This window comes from Pocillopora verrucosa, chromosome 14 (assembly GCF_036669915.1).
Source record: "Pocillopora verrucosa isolate sample1 chromosome 14, ASM3666991v2, whole genome shotgun sequence".
NCBI lineage: Eukaryota > Metazoa > Cnidaria > Anthozoa > Scleractinia > Pocilloporidae > Pocillopora > Pocillopora verrucosa.
Window position 1 is genome coordinate 5,143,927 of NC_089325.1, and position 18,815 is coordinate 5,162,741.

Genomic DNA, 18,815 nt, shown 5'->3' on the forward strand with positions numbered 1-18,815 from the left:
ATTTGTAATTTGTTTCTTCGGCTAGGATCCCTGCAAAGGGAGCTAGAAATCCACAATTTACACGAGCTCAGGTTACAGATCTGCACAAACGTTCGGGTTGCCGGGGCAACCTTTCTTCCAACCAGAATCCAAAAGCGTTAGCCGTAAAGATGACAAAGAAACCTTTTACAAAGTCGTTTCGACTGAATAGTGTAGAGACAAGAAAAAGCAACATGCCGTGACGTGTAGACAGGAACAACTAAACAAACACGGTAGTTTGAGCTGAGTGTAAACCACGGGGCCAGTTTAAGTTGAAAAGAAATTAACAAAATCCAACCCTACGCGTTAAGTCGTCGTATGTCCTTAACAAGGGTTACCTGGTGATGCGGTAAATCTCCCCTACGTTTTTCCCATGAGTACTTGCAAACATTTGAATAAAATAGGGTCACCATTCACGTGCTAAGTATTCCAGGGTCTTGCACGAAGGCCTTGAAGGTAACGTAGGCAATAGTTCACGAAGTTATAGCAAGGAATCTTTATCCTTCCTGACCACAGTCTTATTTTCCATGAATAGAGCTACCCCAAAATAGTTGAGATGTCCTAAATTGAAACTTTCAACCGCTAAGGACCGAGCGGAATTTATCAAAAATGATAACGGAATGTGTGAGATTCAATTGACTAGAAGGAGTATCTTATCTTGCGCAAATGTAGGATCGAAGACGAAAAAAATGCTTGAATTTAGGCATGGGTTCAATATAATGTTTTTCTTTCAAAAATCTGCAAGCACTGTTCTTCGTAACCCAGAAATGTACTGAAAACTCAACAAGTTCCTCAAACTTTCTCGGTTTTTCCTCTGTCTGTTTTTAACAATTATCGTGTACTATGCGAAAAGAAATATAGCAATATGAAATTCCATTTGCAAGTGCTTCTCTACGAGCATGACCTTACTAATAAACTGGAACACTACCACTCATTAAGATCGTGGAAGCTATGCGGAGAATGACTGGCTAAAAAAAAAAAAAAAAAGATTGCTCGTTGAATTTGTAACTTATTTACTATTTATCGCTTCTCGTAATCCTTCAAATACTGACTGCATTCTTAAGCTTAGGGAAGAAACAAAAACTTTCACCATTTCTTTCAGCCTTAATCAAAGAATCGATAATGGTCTACGGAGATTTCACTCTGACAATTAAAAAAACAACTTATCACTGCAGAGATACAAAGCTCTTAGACCGTTATTCAGGAATAGCTAATCAATCTCCATGTCTGCGTCAGGTTTGGTTTCTTCGCCACCTTCCTGATTTTGGTGCTCATTCGGTTTCTCCACATTTTCTCCTTCCTGGTCCATTTTCTCTTCCGACGTCGAGTCTCCCGTCCCCTCTTCTTTCTTCTCTTCTTCCTTTGGGGGAGGCGGTGGTTCGGCTTTGGGTTTTGGTTTCGCTTTGTTCAAAATAGTGTAGCACGTGTCTTCTAACAGCTAAAAGAAATACATAAAGCCAAAGAGATTTTAAAGTTGTTTGTTAGGGTACATGTAATTAAGGCTACAAACGAAAAACAAAAGATTCTCTCCAGTTCACCCTTAATTTCTGTGTAATGTCTGTACTCGAGCCCAGAGCCCCACACAACTGGAGCTTATCCAGGTTTCCTTAGCATGAAGCGACTAAGAGTATCACTTTACCAAATTTACCAAAATTATAATGTAAAACTAAATGAAACAAAAATCAACACTCAAGCTCAAAAAAGACGGAAATCAAGTGATGGTTACCTTTTTTTCGGAGAGTATGACCGAGGCATACACAGCCGGATCTTGATGATCAGCGAGTTTGCTCTGTGCATTCCACTTGTTCTGTAACCATTTTTCCTTCTCTGCAACAGCCACCTCCACTTTTTTTATTTCTTCTGCTTCGATATGATCGTACTTTTCATCCTGTATGTTGAAAGAAAGACGAAACTAACAGGAAGCTCTCTGTCTTTTGGACTAGCTCACTTACGAAAACGGCTGGGATTCAAATCCTCGTTGGGAAATTAGCCTGTGATCGGGGTCTCACTGTGGCAAGTAAAGCGAAGCGGCAAGAGCCTTGCAAGAATTTCTCGCGGCTACTGGAGACTACTCGTAGTAAGCTACGTGGAAAGCAGAAGTATTTTGTCCTACATCAGTGATAAGCGTGTACCATTTTCGCCAATTCTATACTACAACCTTTAGTGAAATCACTTGCCCGCCGAGAGGCGCCAATTCGAATTTTGCACAAATCGAATCAACTGATCGGCACATGTGCTTAGGCGCGTTGATCAATGGCGTGTTTCAAACTCTCACATCGATCAACCTTTCCAGTTAATAAAACACAATAAATTCGGCCTAGTCAGGAGGGTGTTCGGTTGAATGGTTTCCCCTCACGTAGTCACTATGGCTTACAATCCCTAGATCATGGCCTTATTTTCACTACTGCTCAAGTAGTGCTTGTTGGCTCGGTTGGTGGAGCGTTGCACCGGTGTCGCAGAGGTCATGGGTTCGAATCCCTTACAGGCCTGAATTTTTTTCAGGCCTTATTTTCACTACTGCTCAAGTAGTGTTCATTACTGCGAAGATCGCTTTCATTCAAATCCCTAGATCATTGTTTTCCTCTGAAAACTTTACCTTCTGAGCGCAAAGCTCAAGAATTTTCCTGATTTGCTGGATACTCTTTCCAAGTTCATCAAATGCAGCTGGTCTTTTGGTAGCCTCTGATAAGCGCGTCTCTACCGGGTCTCCCACTTTCTGTACAAAATATTGAAAGCAATGAGTAATCAGTATATTGGAAGGCTAACTCTGTAATGAAAACATAGGACTCCACGACAATGAAGTTTTCCCCTTTCAACGTTTTTCACATCAACATTAAAAGACTTCTGATATTACCAGAGGTTTCAAAACTTTTTCCGTAGGCGGCTGTGCCGTGAGGCGAAACCTAAACACGCGAGCCTGCTCGGTTAACCCTTTTTCTCCATGAGAGATCACGGAAAAGAAGTGGTTAATCCCACAATTTAGTACACATTTAAAATGAAACCGACGAAGAAGGAAAAAACATCAACTAGTTCCTTGAGAAATGTTACTTTAGAATACAGTGAGGTATTGGTACCGACATCTAACAAGTAAAAAGGTGTACTTTGTGGATCAGCTCACGAAACGGTGACCACAGTGGGATTACTGTCCTCTCGCAAAGCAACAGAAGGTGTGCATTTCATCCTTCATAAACGGTTCATATTAGTTTACCTTCAACTCAGCGAGCTTGTCTTGGTAAACTTTCTTGGATTGGTTTTCACCCTCTTCATAGAGCCAGTCTTCTGTTAGCGACAGCAACTCCGAGAACTTCTCCCTTGCCTTCGAAGGAAAGTATCAGGAACCATCATGTACCTGCTCATTCTTGGCAGATTTTGTTTTCCTTATTTTTCCCCAGCCTACATATTATAGTTGTTGCCATGTTTTCAAAAACTTCCTTCTAAAAATGCCCCACGAAATTTTTACGCAAGAGTGTATAATCTTCGCAGCAAATAAGAGAAGGTATCCATAAGAAAGCGCTGAATTATCAAATTGGAATCGAATGCCGCAAGTAATCTAAGTGATCCGAGATTGATTTGTTTTTGCTTTATCTCGCTCTGGAAATGGGCCAGAAAACTCGCGCCACTTTCTCGACCAATCAGATGCAAAGCTTACTCGCAACTCGGTCACCCGCGCTTTAGGCAGTTTAGTTTGTTATACTTTGAGGTCTCATACGCTCATAAAGGTATTTTCCCTTCCTCTGATTGGCCGTTGTGGTTGTGATTACATTTACTTAAGGTATTGGCTTTACTGCACTCAATCGAAAAGCGCTCTGATATTGAAACAACTACAATTATCGGAGAAATGACAATCTGGTAGTGTTCAAAACTGCATGGGTTTCTATCAACGGTAAGCAGGCCATAGTAAACCCAGGCCCAAAGCTTGTATGTGATTCAGTCATGGACTATCGGCCGCGTTGTTTTGTTTCTCTCCTCGTTCTTCAGTGTGATTCCACTTCATTGAAACACAGCATAAAAATGCTTTGAGTGCTTCCTATGTGACAGTTGAAGCATTACACAGTATGTTACCTCCTCTGTGATGTATTTCTGGAGTTTATCGTACAATCGTCCTCTCATGTCATACACGTACGATTCCACTGCATTCTTCGCAAATCCTTTCTCTTTCTCCAGCCGATCCTGCAGTACCATATGGCACTGAAACAAAGGAAACGTCATAAAATGATAAGAAACGCCAATATTTCTGTGTAATTCGCAGAGAACTGAATAGCAGTCAAAGAAGGGAATTACTGATCCGTTCTTGGGCATTAAAAAAGGTTTAGCTGCTTTGGCGCTTTCAAGTTTTCTTTGAGTGCATATCAAGATCTGACAAGGAAAACGTGCCCAATGGTGTGAAACTTCTCTGAATCGTAAAAATTTCCCTTCATTTGTGTCCCTATCTGTATCAAGTCAAAATAACAACAAGATTTCGGTTTGTTACTTTCTCACGACTTGAAATTCAAAGGAAAACTTGATAAATACTGCTCTATCCGCGCAAAAGAGATAACATCTATATCTGACCTCTTTATCGATGGCATCCTGCAACTGGGACTTTGTCAGTCCAGGCACTTCAGTTTCCACTCTCAGTTCTACTGTTTTAACTTGTTGTTTTTTCTTTTTGCTGGTGCACCGTTCTCTTTCTTTCCTTTGTTGTCTTTGGCGTCTTTATCTTCATCTTCCTTGTTGCTAGAATCCCCATCTTTTGTTTCTGATGTCTGTAGAAAATTGGAATACAAATGCGTTCAATACGATGTAATGCAGCTAAACTAGTGTACACTTTAATTGCATATTGTTCGTTTTAAATCAAAACTACCTCCGAGTTCATCGGCTCGTCGGCATCTTCTTTGTCTTGTGATTCATTAGATTCCTGTGTCCCTTGGGTGTTCTAGGATAAAAGTTATTCCCATGAAGATTAACAGTAATGCACGTCCTTCGTCAGAGGACAGTTCTAAGCCCTAGGGCTTGACATAACGGCCCGCAAAAAGTCAAATCTTTGGATAACCAACATTTTATCTGGTCTAGAGGGGAGGGGAATTTTGTAGAGACGTGACGTACTGGATATTTGTCGCGCCAAAAATGCATTGCCTCGCCCCCTCCCGTCTCCTTCTTTTTGACCTTTGCTCATCACATTGGTCCAAAATTTTTTTTCTCCCCAGTCTTCCGCTGCTGTTAAAATCAAAGACGGCAGCTGTAATTTTCACCACGAAAATACTGAGCTCTGGCTCGCCAAAATTACACCTGTCCTGAAGGCTATTAGCCTCGAGAACAGGCAAAATCTTCATCAGTGTGGCATGTTAAATGTACAACACAGTGCAGTTACCCTTAAACAGCTGAAGTCTGATCTTGAACCCTGCAAATTACCCAGTGATGCAAGGAACGACGACCGTTGACGCCTTACCTCGGGCGCGGCATCCCCAGCTGCTTCTTTTGTCTTATCTTCTTGTCCCTCAACTTCCATTGACTCCGCTTCTGGCTCAGCGACTGCAGGTAGTTTTTCTACCAAACTTGCATTGACCACATTAAGTATACCATGGATATTCAAACGAACTTTTACTTTGATTTTGGACGATTCTCCTTCTTTATTGGGAACAACGTCTTTGATCGAGAACCGACCTAAATGAGGAAATATGCTTAGAAGAACTTCCATCTGTTTCTGTTTTTTTTTTTTTTTTTCCCCCCATGGCAATGTCTTATTTTGTTGTCGATTTGTAACTGAAACTTAAGTTTTTTTCTTTGCTTCAAAAATACATCCCAGGGCTGGGACAACGCTCTGATTAACCTTTTACATCCGCCATCTGTATGCATAATCTCTATACTTTTCTCTATACATTTCTGATGGTGCAGACATGAGAATTTGTTTAACAATCAAGAGCTTCTTTAACAGATGATCATTTCCTTCCTTGGGGTCCTTGGTTTCTCAAAAGAAACCTCAGAGTGAGAAAATACCTCAAGTTGATGAATTTTATTTAAGCCCAGAATATCCTTTATGACCCAGAAAGTTTTCACTAGAACACCATAACCGAAACACCCCATTGAAATTTTTTGTCAACAACACTTACCAATGAAACCATCTTTTAGCGGTAGCTGTGTATTTTTCGAGTAGCTAGCTTCTAAATCAAATGGTTCTTTTCGATAAAATGTCAGCATCTTTGAGAAAGGGAAAGCATGGTTAGGAGCAAACACCTCCATCTCCCTACACAATAAAAATGCAATAAAATAATACACTCAACATAATTATCAATAATCACACACATGCTACATATTATCATTACAGATCAATGTCAGTATCTACGCACCTGCACACCCACCCCTCCCCTGACAAAACATTAAACCTAACTTATAGTCCGTTGATTGTTGTTGGATTACGGGAGGGGTAGGTGCTAGGTAAAATAACATGCTGAGGTTGAAGTGATTTTCAGTGAAGTGTTGAAGATAATCAGGCTCTGCCTTAGTTTTGCTCATTTAACATTTTTAAACCAAACACGAGTTAACAAAAAAAAAAACAAGACAAAAAAATCAAACAAACAAACAAACAAAAACAAAAATAAACCCAGATATTTCCACACCAAGGGCAGTCTGATTGTTCTTACTAAATAAAATTTTTTTTTTTTGCTTTCATTATGACGGGCCGTTGTCACCATCAGAAGCCTATAACCCAGAAGCATTTATGCATGTCTGAAAGCTGGGTTTACCAGAGCCAGAGACCTACCCAATCAAAATTTACAGATCCATGGGCCAGTGAACCAATCATAACACAGTTCTACACTTCTGTCATTTATTTAATTTTTTAATTTATTTTTTCACTCAATCAAAAAGAGCTTTTGCTTATAATGGCTAAGTATAGAACATGAACCATACACTGAAAAACATTGAACTTATTGGAAAAGGAGCTGCATGATGTTTCATTTCCTGCGTTTTAATTGCTTCACTGGCTCATGGAATCATCTCCGTACATATACTGTAGATGAACATGTAAATGTCACATAACATTTTGAGGTTACATAAAATTTTCAGATACATGTATATCTGTATAGTTTTTTTAAATTATCAAAAACTTAGATTAGTCTAGTTCATAAACAATTAAGGCTGGTTTTCCAACTGTTTGAAATAAAAAAATTGTGACACAAAGAATCTCACAATTTTCTGGCAGCCCCAGAACTTGCCACTTCATGAAAATGGAAATCATATAAAAGAGGACAAATATTGAAGGCTTTTGGTTTTATTGGTAACAACCAATAAGTTTTTTTTTAATTTTGGAGACACAGCAATATTTTAGCTCTTGAAGCAAATTCTCGATATCTTGACTCTGGTTCAACAAAATACAAAACTAGGAAAAATGTAAACAAAAACTTCAGTCTGTAACTTTCTAGATATATGAGCACCAAAAAAATTTTGAGAGTGGAATTTTTCCAACAAAATTGCACCAGCCTTTAGAATAAGTAATAAAGCAATTTACATACCCTTCATCCTCAGTGTTCTGTGACTTCCAGGTTAGGACAACTGGATATGGTGTTACATCATTGACAACAAATTCTCGCACTCTGAAGGTTGGGGATAACATGGCACACTGCAGAGCACAACCACGAGCCACAGCTTCATCAGCATTCAGAGTGGTACTGACTTCTTTATCGAAGAGTGCCTTTATCACATCTTTGACAGCAGGAATACGAGTACTGCCACCAACAACTTCAATGGCCTCTACATCAGCCATCTTGAGCCCTGCAATTAAATTTTTGAACATGATCATGAATTTGACCTTGTGCACCAACATGCAGCAGTAAAAGCAAAACATTTAAAACTTTGAATCAATCTTTAAAGTTTCAGCATGACTTGAATCCCACTTTCTGATTTTCAGGCAAATTACATATAGGTGACTCTTGTTAGCCAACTTAAGGACTTCAGGTCCCAGTTGTTCAAAGGGTGGTTAACCCTTTAACTCCCAAGATCTCATTAGTTATTCTCCCTACTGTCTGCCATACAATTCATATGATTCTAATTTGGAGAATTTGGTATTGGATCAACCAATAATCCCCTAATTGATATTTTTCTTTATTCTCATTACTTGTCTGCTTGATATTATACTGATAGTGTAAGGAGAAATTCTCTCTTGGTCACTAGTGGGACTTAAAGGGTTAATGCTATCCACTTGATAAATTGCTATCTGGTGGATAGCACAACATGTTTTGTTACCACTTATCTGCTGGATAACATTATAACCATTGGGTACCATTATCAGCCCTTCGAACAACTGGGTCCAGAAGAAACAAGCTCACAAAGATTGTCATAAAACTCTTATAAGCCTAAAGTTGCTGACAACTGTTGAAGCTTATCCCAGTTTCAGGAATGTCCAATAAATTCTCCAGCTATTGGCTTTTTCACAACTTGGTCACTGTAAGTATAGTGAATACACATGCACCTTGACTTCTTTCCATTTCTTAGAAATAAGACCTCATTACATGTACAATCAACCAGACTGAACCAAATTTGGTACTCATAAAATTGAAAAGTTCCAAAACACTTGCATTCAAATGTCAAATCTCTTGCGAGAAGTACTAAAATTCATAAGTTTGTTACTAAAGAGACCATAGACAGAATAACAAATCATAATCTACCCATGTTACTAGTACCTGATTTTTCCATCAGTGATTTCAGGGTAGCTTCTAATCTTTGTAAGTAGCTAGAAATATTTTCTTCAAAGGTTGTTCTATAAGAGAGGAAGACACAGTTCACTACCTAATTGAAATAACTTACGTAATATGTTCAAAGGCCACAGCATATCAAATACCATGACATTCAGGGTATTCTAAAGTGCAAGTAGAGAGCTTCCCAGAGATTAACTTTTTCCTTACACCACTAACATACTGTACAAGAAGATAAATGAATAGAGAGGGTAAATTTCTGAAGAAACTTTGGTGCTGCATCGGTGGGAGAGTATAACAGGGTAATTTAGTATTATCAACTGAGTTGATAATACTAATCAGTTTGATTTGATCACCACTGATTTTATGTGTTGGTTTGCATATCTGGAACAGCAAGACAAAGAGAGAAAGAGAGAAAGAGAAAGACAGGAGATACAGGCATTTTTTTTGTTTCAAGGATGGACCAAAGATGAATTAATTTTTCAGGTTCTTCTCTTCTTTTTATCTGGTGGTTGCCAATTGACAACTTTCACCAAAATGTTTGCTGCAAAATATATTTTCATTTGCCATGGCGACCAAAACAGTCACAACTTGGAGCTCCGTATTACACTGCTTACTCTCTAAAGATAATTTAGTATAAAATAATTCAAATAGTATATGTGCTCTGATTGATCATAAAACCATTTTACATGAGCGTATGTAAACACGGTTTTCGTTCCTCTTTCATTAGTTATTTTATAAAAGAAATGTAAAATGGTTTCCGTGTTTACATAGCCTGATGTAAACACTTGGGAGGTTGGGAGAACACGAGATAAGCTGGAAACCACTCTGCTTTGCATCCTGGTTTCTTACGCTTATCTCGTGTTCTCCCAACCTCCTGTGTGTTTACATCAGGCTATGTAAACATGGAAACCATTTTACATTTCTTCAGTATAAACAACTGAGTTGAAAATGTAAATTGACTACCACAAAGAGTTTAAAGGCTGATATTTTGAGCATTAGCCCTTCATTGCTCTGATGAGTGTCGTTCTGAGGCGCACAGCCCTCAACTGAACAACAACAAACACGTCAGCATTCTTGTACAACTAACTAACTGCACTATCTCTGGTTTATATACTGAACAAATAAAATAAATTTTCATGATTCTAAGAATCTCTAAGAATTCTAAGAATACCTCTTAAATCTTCCTGCAACATCCTTATCATCCATTAGACACTCAATATTCAAGGGAATCTCTTGGGAGTTCGCACTCATTAGCTTCTTCAACTTTTCACATTCTCGAAGAAGACGGATACAAGCTTTGGCATTTGTGGATACATCTAATTTGTACTTTATCTGTATAGAGAGAATATTGTTCCTTGTGATCCTTTTATAACCATTCAAAGCTTATAGAGCCACACAATCAATTCTAGGTAATATGTAAATGTACCCTAAGCACACTCAGGTACGATTATATTAGTATTAATTTTAGATGAACATAAAAGGCTACATGCCAGGAATACCATAATTACTGTTTGAACAAATTACAAATCTCAGGAGGTGCCATCAACAACATCTCAATCTAATTAAAATTACCATAATTTCCAGCCGTTTACCCGCTGGTAATCTGTTGATTTTGCATTAAATGCACACCACTGCGGGTAATAAGGAAGTGCAGGTTATGTGACAATTTTAAAATATACTGGTAGTTGAATTGAAAAAAATTCTCACCTACATGCATTTCCACCTCTCAAATGAATTTTATTGCATTAAGAGTGCCACAAAGCAGTACAGAAACATGATGCCAACTCGAGTCTATTTCACTTATAATTAGCATGATGAACAAATTGTTATCGCCGTGCATGAAAACAAGATCTTGATGGTGACAAAAATAATCCAAAGATATCCAGCGCATCAGTAACAAATTTCCATTTAACACTAGCTTGAGTTAAAGAGAATTTTCCCATTTTAAGGGAATTGTTAGGCCCATTAGAACTGGAGAAATCAATTTTTTCCAGAAATTGCCAACAGTACTTTATAATCCAAGTTAACATTCACCCAGCTTTCTTTCAACAAATCAACATGGCACAGAATGATTGCTCACACAAAATGTGGCCACAAATTCGCATTCTGTCAAGTATGAAAGGTTGAGATTTGGGCATGGGCCACTAGTTTTTTCACTGTATAATTTTATCAATAAAGTACGTGCTAATATTGACACAGAATTGTGCACGTGTCTGAATTTCTTTGACCTTGAAACTCAACAAAGAAGCTTTCAAGTTTTCAAAAGTTAGATCAGACAACTTTAAAAAGACTGAAATGTATCACCTTAATGTCACCTTTTTGCCACCAAAAAGTTGAATAACATAATGTGCAGGTTATCCACCAGTGTGGGTAATCTAATGACTTTTTTTTTTGCAGTATACAATAATCGGCCAGTGTAGGAAATTGGTCATGTGAGTAAACAACCAGAAATTACAGTACTCTGATAAAGATCATTGTATTACCTTGAACTCTTCCACAAAGTGATCTTTCAAAAGTTCATCAAAATTTCTACCCCCCAAGTTTGGATCAGCAGCTGTGGCAAGCACCTGTAGGAATTTAAAAATAAGAGTTTTCATCAAGACAGATAAAACCAATACTTTTTACATGCAAATGCACTTTTAAGTGGGTTGTACTGTAAAGTCCCCGTCCACACATAAGGTTGATGTCATCACACATTAAGGAGTAAGAGCCAGAATCCTTTGTACCAAGATGAAACAAACCTTGAGCTGTCCTTTCAAGAATGCACAGGCAGAAACCTGAACTGAGGAGTGACCCATATCAACAAACACCACATTTCTAGGTTTATCAGTTGGTAGATCCTGTTTATAGATACCATAAGCCAGGGCAACTGGAAAAAAAGGAAAAAAAGAAAAAAAAGGAAGAAAAGTTGTAGCGAGTGGATAGAGGGGTTAACATTCATGCCTTTGGCCAAAAAAGGGGTAAACCCTTCAAAAAGGTCCCCAGAGTTAGATGATAAATACTAAATTTCACTTCCCCATATCCTCACATTTATCATTGTACAAAATTCACATGGATCAGGAACTGATTACCCCTGAGAACTTGTGTGTATATTCAATAAATTCTCCCAATGAATGTTAAAAGAAAATATTTAGAGACCAACCAGGATAATTTAGCTTTTCCTGATTTGAAATTTACCTGCCGTGGTGTCATTCATGAGTCTGAGGCAGTTCAGTCCAGCCATAGCGACTGAGTCCACCATTGCTCTCCTTTGCCTGTCTGTATAATAGCAGGGAACCTGACAAAAATAAATCTTTTAACTACTGCTGTAGGTTACTGACTTTTTATCCTTAGTTACAAATGTGCCAACCAATAGGTATGTGGCAGCAGTGAAGACTACAAGGCATTTCAGAGAAATTCTCTTCTGCTGATTTCAGCAAAATACTTTTAATAACAACCTTCTCTGTGTGCCCTTTGAGGTCAGAACAACAGAACAATAAACTGCCACTGACTAGAGCTCACTACAAGTTTCTGGATACTTAACCCTTTCACTTCCAAGATGTGATTGTTAATTCTCCCTTCTAGCTGCTACACATTTCCTTTTAAATAAGTCACGAGAATTTGTGTTCAATCAAGAAAACAACCTCTACTTGATCAGCTTAAGTATTCTAATTACCTCTTTGGTAGACAATGAAAGGATCTTATAGGGAGAAGTTATATGTCAATCACTTCTGGGAGTTTAAGGGTTAACCCCTTCACTCCCAAGATCTCAGAGCAATTCTCATCACTGTCTGCAGTACAATTCTTATAGTGCTGTTTCAGAAGATTTGATATTGGATAAACAAATTATCCCCTAATTTATAATTTCCTCTAATCTCATCATTTCTCTCTTAACCCTTTAACTCCCAAGCTCTCATTAGTAATTCTCTTAACTGTCTGCTATACAGTTCTTGTGATGTTAGTTTGGAGAAATCGGTATTGGATCAACTTATAATCCCCTAACCTATACTTTTCTTCATTCTCATCACTTGTCTGCTTGATATTCTATTGATATTGTAAGGAGAAATTCTGTCTTGGTCACTCATGGGAGTTAAAGGGTTAATATTACACTGATATTGTGAGGAGAAATTATGTGCTGGTCAGTCATGATGGTTTAAGGGTTAATACAATCTCTAGGTCATGGAGTTTACATTTAAACTAATTTTTTCAAGTTAGTCATTTGCAGTTCATAATAGTGTGCTCTGTTCCCTGTTATGTTTCTGACATCTAGTATGATTATCTTTCATTTTCATTTTTTATCTATAAAAAACAAAAAATTTGAAGTCTGATGAGTTAGAAGTGGTTTAACAAGGAGTAAAACATGACTACAAGTATTGTGGCTTCTACAAAGCCTATTAATTCTACAAACTCACATGTAAAGTGAATGAAAGCTAGTCAATTATGACACCCAAGTAAAAAACTTCTAAATGTTTCAGTGCCATTCTTTATTTCAATTTCATTTTACTTGTTTGCAAATGCACTATGATGTAATATTTTTTGTTAAATCTTAGTTTTACAAAGCAAAAAAATTTAGAACAACATAAGTACTCACAGAAACAACACAGTCTGTAACTTTAGTGGATAATTCTTTCTCAGAAATAGTCTTCAGCTTTGTCAGGAGCATGGCCATAATCTGTTCCGGTGAAAACACTTCCTCATTCCCCAGATAACGCAACTGCAACAAGAAGAAACAATTCAGGAATTCCTTTTTTCTGAGAATTTCATTTCCAAGAAATGTTTTCTTTAGATAAGTTTTCAGTTGTTCTTAAATAATTTTATGAAATTAAGAGTAACATGGAAAGTAGTGTTCCAGAGTTGAAAGTACAAAATATCTGAATGCAACATTGATCCACATAACTGCATTAAATAGTATAGTTATTCAAATGAGAATACAATAATCACGGCACAAACCAATCTATCAGAAAACAATTTCTTGCAAAGATATTGGCGCTATTCCAGGCACAACTTGGAACAATCGAAATTGCTGCTGTTGCTGTATAACCTAAATATCTAAAATATTCTATACACAAGCTAAATCTACAAGAATCTTACACATGTGTATTGCGTGTGGAATATCACATGCATACATTGATTGAAAACCTCATTATCATAAGGAAAAAGTTAATCCTCTTAAAGATATAGGAAAAACATACCCTTTCCACAATTGTGAAGCAAAAGTTTAATTCCTTGCCAGTGAACATCTCAAATGCGAAAAGGAATTTTTTCGAGGTTTGAATCTTACCTTTACGCCAATGCAATCTCCCGGGTTTTCTACAAGCTGGCAAGGCAGTCTTCTCTTTTCATCTTCGACTACAGGATCACTGAATTTCCTGCCGATAAGCCGCTTGAACTGGCTCACAGTATTTTTCAAATTGAATATCATCTGTTAATTCATATGGATATCGTGAGTATAAAAAGATATCACGATTTCTTCGTTTAAAAAAGACAGAATCGGTACATTTCAACTTTAGGAAAACTTGGTTTCACCAAACGATTCACTAACGAAACAGAAAAATTACAACTTTCAGCTTTACCTGATTTTTACCTTCAACTCCAATACTCCTCAAGGACTCCCCAAGCGATACCACACTCCTATAGGGCATAAAAAAGTCCGCAAGTCTTCACCCAAAATTTTGATTCGTACAAAAGTTAATCAAGTTCAGTTCACACAATGCTTCAACAAACTCTCACACTTCAAGAGCAGGGAGTGAATTGATCACACGGTTTGTAAGTAAATTTCGAATAAAAATCAGTAATAATTCGATACTTCGGGTGCGTAAGGAAAAAGGGACTATTGCATAGATTTCTTCAATGATTTATAAGCATTATATAACTTACGGTGTGCATCTGTCGCTAAACTCGTTCGCGATAGTCTCGATGCCTCCCCCACGAGCCACGGCAATATAACATGACTCATTTCCAACATCAAACCCTACAACAGACATCTTTCCCCTGTAGATTGATAGTAAAGACCTATAGAGTAAAAAATTCACTCGATGAACCCAACTGGGTCACAACTCTTGAGTGAAACGAAATTCACGTGGCCGTTTACGAAGATAGTGAGCCGGTTGTCACCGGTCAGCCATGACATGCCATAAAAGGTGACATGACGTCAGGTTCCTACCCAGCTCTTTGCTTCCTTGCAGAATTTTCTGGAATATGTAGATTTCCAACATGTCCTCATTCTAGAATTACCAATAATCAGTAACTGGCTCAGAGTCTTGTTTTACCAATAATCAGTAAAACAAGAGGCAATGCTAAGGAGGCGTGGATCCCAAGGAATCAAAATGGCGGATCAAGATGAGAGCAGATCTAGGAAAAGGCCAAAGAAAAAGGGAATTAAAGAGTCATCTGCGGATATTATTGCCGGTCTTGCTAAACTTTTGGATCAAAATGCCGTTAAGAAAACCAAAAAGAAGGCTACAATCATGGAATTTCGGCGAGATCCTCTAACTGGCCGACGAGTTTATAAATCGAAATACAGACCAAATAGGAAAAGCCAGGGTACGTAGGTACTGGTACTGTTTCCAGACGTTTTAGCCTCGTGTAAAGTCATAAAGTGTTCTCTTTCTTTTCGCGTTTAGTGACTTGGGCTTTTTTTACGCATATATTGTACATTTCCTGAATTCTTTTTACTGCATTTTTAGGAGCTAAGAGTACAAATGACACTGGCCTTGATGAAGAAATGCATGATTCTTGTGAGCCTTTCATAGAACAGTGCGCAGACCAGGATTCAGATGGTATTAATCAAAAAATTGTTAGTTATATCGTTAGTTGGGTATAAGTTTAGTTTGACATTTGCTGCAACTGAACAGCCAGAACCCGGTCAAATCAGTTTATGCATATTTATAGATGATATTACATTGCCGCGTGGGTATATGTAAAATAATTGTTGTTGTCGTTTATTAATTTGAAGAAATGAATTTCTGTGAAGTCTTGCCCAACAAATCACACGCAAAAACTGGAATAACCTTTTTTTCACCATCAATGCCACTTCATTGTTTATATATTTTACCTTATAATGTACTAACTTTATTGCCCACTGGCTTTTGACATATAGTAATGTAATTGTGCTATGTATCACCCTTATTTCAACCACAGCAACATCGCCACAACAACATTTATATTCAACAACATCAACCACAGCCACCTATATTATTTCACCCAATCTGCTGTATCACACATTCCACCTAATTTTGGCTGCATATCATTTTATTTTTAATTTTTATCTTTTCCTTGTTAGGTTATTATGAATTTCTTCTAAATGAAGCAGACGACCTTCTTCATGGTTGAACAGACCTTAGAGACTCCCAAGCGAATGATTGGGGAAAAAGAATGGAGTCAATTAATGCAAATTGGCAAGCTTCGAGGACCCATTTATTTGAATCAATGCTAAAGTGCTCTGCACCAAGAGTCCAAAAATGTAACAGGTGTGAGTCAAGATAAACACTGTTTACTTTGTCTCATGACATACTTAGTCTAGGATGAGTAGTACTTTGAGATGTACTTTTTCTAATGCAATAATGTTAGTAGTCTTTATTAAGCCATGAGGTCACTATCAATTTTGTTGTCAACTATATAGTACTTACATTACGTGCAAAAATTTTCGGAGGTTTAAATTTCAACGTTTTATTTCAGATGGTTAATTTTCGGACACATTTTTTCTCATTTTGGACAAATTTTGGACAAAGATTTCGGACACTTCACTGAAACATTGCTAAAGCAATTTTTAAGCCAACAAACGTTGAATAACGCTGCGAAAACGTGCCTTAAAATTGTTTTTCTGCACCCTTAAGGGTTAACGGATATAACGATGAGAAAATAACACAAATTTTGTCATGTAGATATATGTGAGTATTTCAATCAGTGTCTCATCTAGAGTTTTTGAGCTTTGGAGCTCAAAGTGGCTTAATAGTCTACGACAAGAATTTGGAAAGGATCTTCTGGTTCTAGCTTCTTAGTGACAGCCTTCACTATTCCTGTCATCATATCAGGTTTGTTTCGGCTTACCAGCGTGGTTTGCTATACTGTAAAATTTTCAGACGTTTTAAATTTGGGACGCTTAAAAAATTCAGACGGTTTATTTTCAGACACTTTTTTTGTTCGAAATTAACACCGTCCAAAATTTTTCGCAAGTAATGTAATAATTGGGATTGTTCTGTTGTTGAATTTAAGTTTTCTTAATATTTTGTTATAATTTATGCTTTTTTCCCTTTGTAAGTCTGTTTTGCATTCAATAGACAAATTAGGTTTAATTTCAGTTAATCTAATATAATTTCAGCCAATTTTATACCACCATGTCCCTCTTCTACTTATTATGTTGTTAGGGTTAAGTCTTTATGACCCCTTATGTGTATCCTTGGGGATCCACTCAATAAACTTAAGTTTGCTTTAAAGGTCCAGTAGAAATTTGTTTGTCTCCTCGAAGCTGCAGAGGCTTAAGAACAAGCAGACCATCTTTTCTGTCACCTTCGTTAATTAACGGAAACTGGCACGCAACTTTACACCAGTTAGAGATATCAACCATTATGAAACTAGAGGCTGCCAGATAAACGTATGTGTTCCAAAACCCAAAGCTCAGTTTTTCAATAGGAGCCTCGCCTATACCGGAGTGGTAGCATGTAGTGCGATGAGGAAGGTTTTGAAGATCAACTCTTCAGCCTTCCAAGTCAGTTTACATGGTCCTCAGACTCAGGATTCTTTCACTTCAGTCTGTACTAAATTTAAAGCAACTGAAATGAATTTATTTTTTTATTTCGAGCATGTCAATGTCATTGTTGAGAAATTTGCGAACATGCATTTAAGAAACTGCTGCACGCAGAGCAATCGTTGCAAAGTGTAAAACACAAAACCTCTGAACAAAATCCCAAATTTGGCTTCATGACGAGTGCAGTTGCGCCAGGAAAAAATGTAAATCGCCTCGACAACAAATCACTACAAACATTTATTTTGAGATAAAAAGCTCCAACACCGAGATAATAAAACTGATGCACCGGTTAAAACTAGACATGCAATTTATTTTTTTTACCAATGGGAAACCTCTCTCGAACAAAGTAAAATTTCACATGATTCGAATGTTTATGAGCAAACTGTATAATCAGGTGCAGTAATTACATAAGGCTAACTGTACCAGTTTCAGTTAAAGTTAGTGTAAAATTCTTCAGAAAACAAAAGTCACATGTATTAAAGCAACAATGGCAACAGTTCTTCCTATTGAAAAGTCGAAGAAACGTTTCAGTTTAGAAGCTGAACATGTCAAACGCTTTACCTAAACTCTAGAAAGTGTTGTAGGTTCTAAAGGCATTCCAATAGGAAATAATAACGATATTAAAACGTTTATGTTGGTAGCTGAGGAGTGTTGTGTGCATTCTCTATCTTTAAATTCGTTTAAGTAAGAACCGCGTAATATCCAACCCAAGGGAAGTTGGAAGTGTTGGAAGCAATCACAAATTAACATTGTTTGCAGCTATTTAGTCCATAATTTTTTGAAGCAGAAATATACCCGTTTTTTCAAATCTTCTGTAATTCCTGAGGAAATAATTTGAATGTTCATTCTGAAGGCTTAAACAATGTTTTATTTTTTAGTTGGTAGGAAGGAATACTCGAGAACTGTTTGGGCGGGGGTGTACTACTAGGAATCTGAAACCCTTTATTGTGTTTTAGAACAAGATACGATGAATTTTGCAACCGTTCTTTTCCTACCGGCTACCCCAAACTTGCTTTTGTCCACTAAATCTTTGTTACAATTACGTGCATATCTATGTGCGTGTGCATCGGTAACATGAAATTCAATTTAAATTGAAGTTTCTATTCTGTACCGTTCTTTTCATTCGGTTAATTAATTCCAGCAGGGCTACTGATCAGTCCACTGGACAGTGTCCAAGTAAATGAAATCATATTCAGATCAAAAAACTGATTCACTGCGCCACACCCTTCACAGCAACTGACACCCCATAGATAGTATGTACGGGAGTACGTTTTGCTTTACGCTGTCTATTTAAAGTTTCCTAGTGTCAAGTTTGACTCGGCAAATATCACTCTGAGGCTCCCAAATTAATTGCACAGAAAATGTGTTGCTCATTTGTAATGGCGGATGTATATTTTTTG

At 37.4% G+C, this 18,815-nt stretch overlaps 2 protein-coding genes across 2 annotated transcripts; one reads left to right on the forward strand and one right to left on the reverse strand.

The window, feature by feature from the left end:
* Positions 1 to 716: 716 nt before the first annotated feature.
* Positions 717 to 14,797, reverse strand: LOC131771133 (97 kDa heat shock protein-like). Its single transcript, XM_059086893.2, is given in 20 exon segments — positions 717 to 1,456; positions 1,745 to 1,906; positions 2,615 to 2,734; positions 3,227 to 3,334; positions 4,081 to 4,206; positions 4,570 to 4,670; positions 4,673 to 4,763; positions 4,862 to 4,933; positions 5,447 to 5,661; positions 6,108 to 6,241; positions 7,509 to 7,767; positions 8,676 to 8,752; positions 9,862 to 10,022; positions 11,174 to 11,257; positions 11,432 to 11,559; positions 11,868 to 11,967; positions 13,261 to 13,383; positions 13,951 to 14,091; positions 14,243 to 14,300; positions 14,547 to 14,797. Coding segments are annotated over 20 exon segments (2,595 nt in total). The 5' UTR covers positions 14,654 to 14,797; the 3' UTR covers positions 717 to 1,228.
* Positions 14,798 to 14,895: 98 nt separating this feature from the next.
* Positions 14,896 to 18,036, forward strand: LOC131788932 (uncharacterized). The gene is made up of 3 exons (XM_066161372.1): positions 14,896 to 15,212; positions 15,356 to 15,448; positions 15,952 to 18,036. Exons 1-3 carry the CDS (start codon positions 14,963 to 14,965, stop codon positions 15,999 to 16,001), a joined length of 393 nt encoding a protein of 130 aa, XP_066017469.1. The 5' UTR covers positions 14,896 to 14,962; the 3' UTR covers positions 16,002 to 18,036.
* Positions 18,037 to 18,815: the final 779 nt, after the last annotated feature.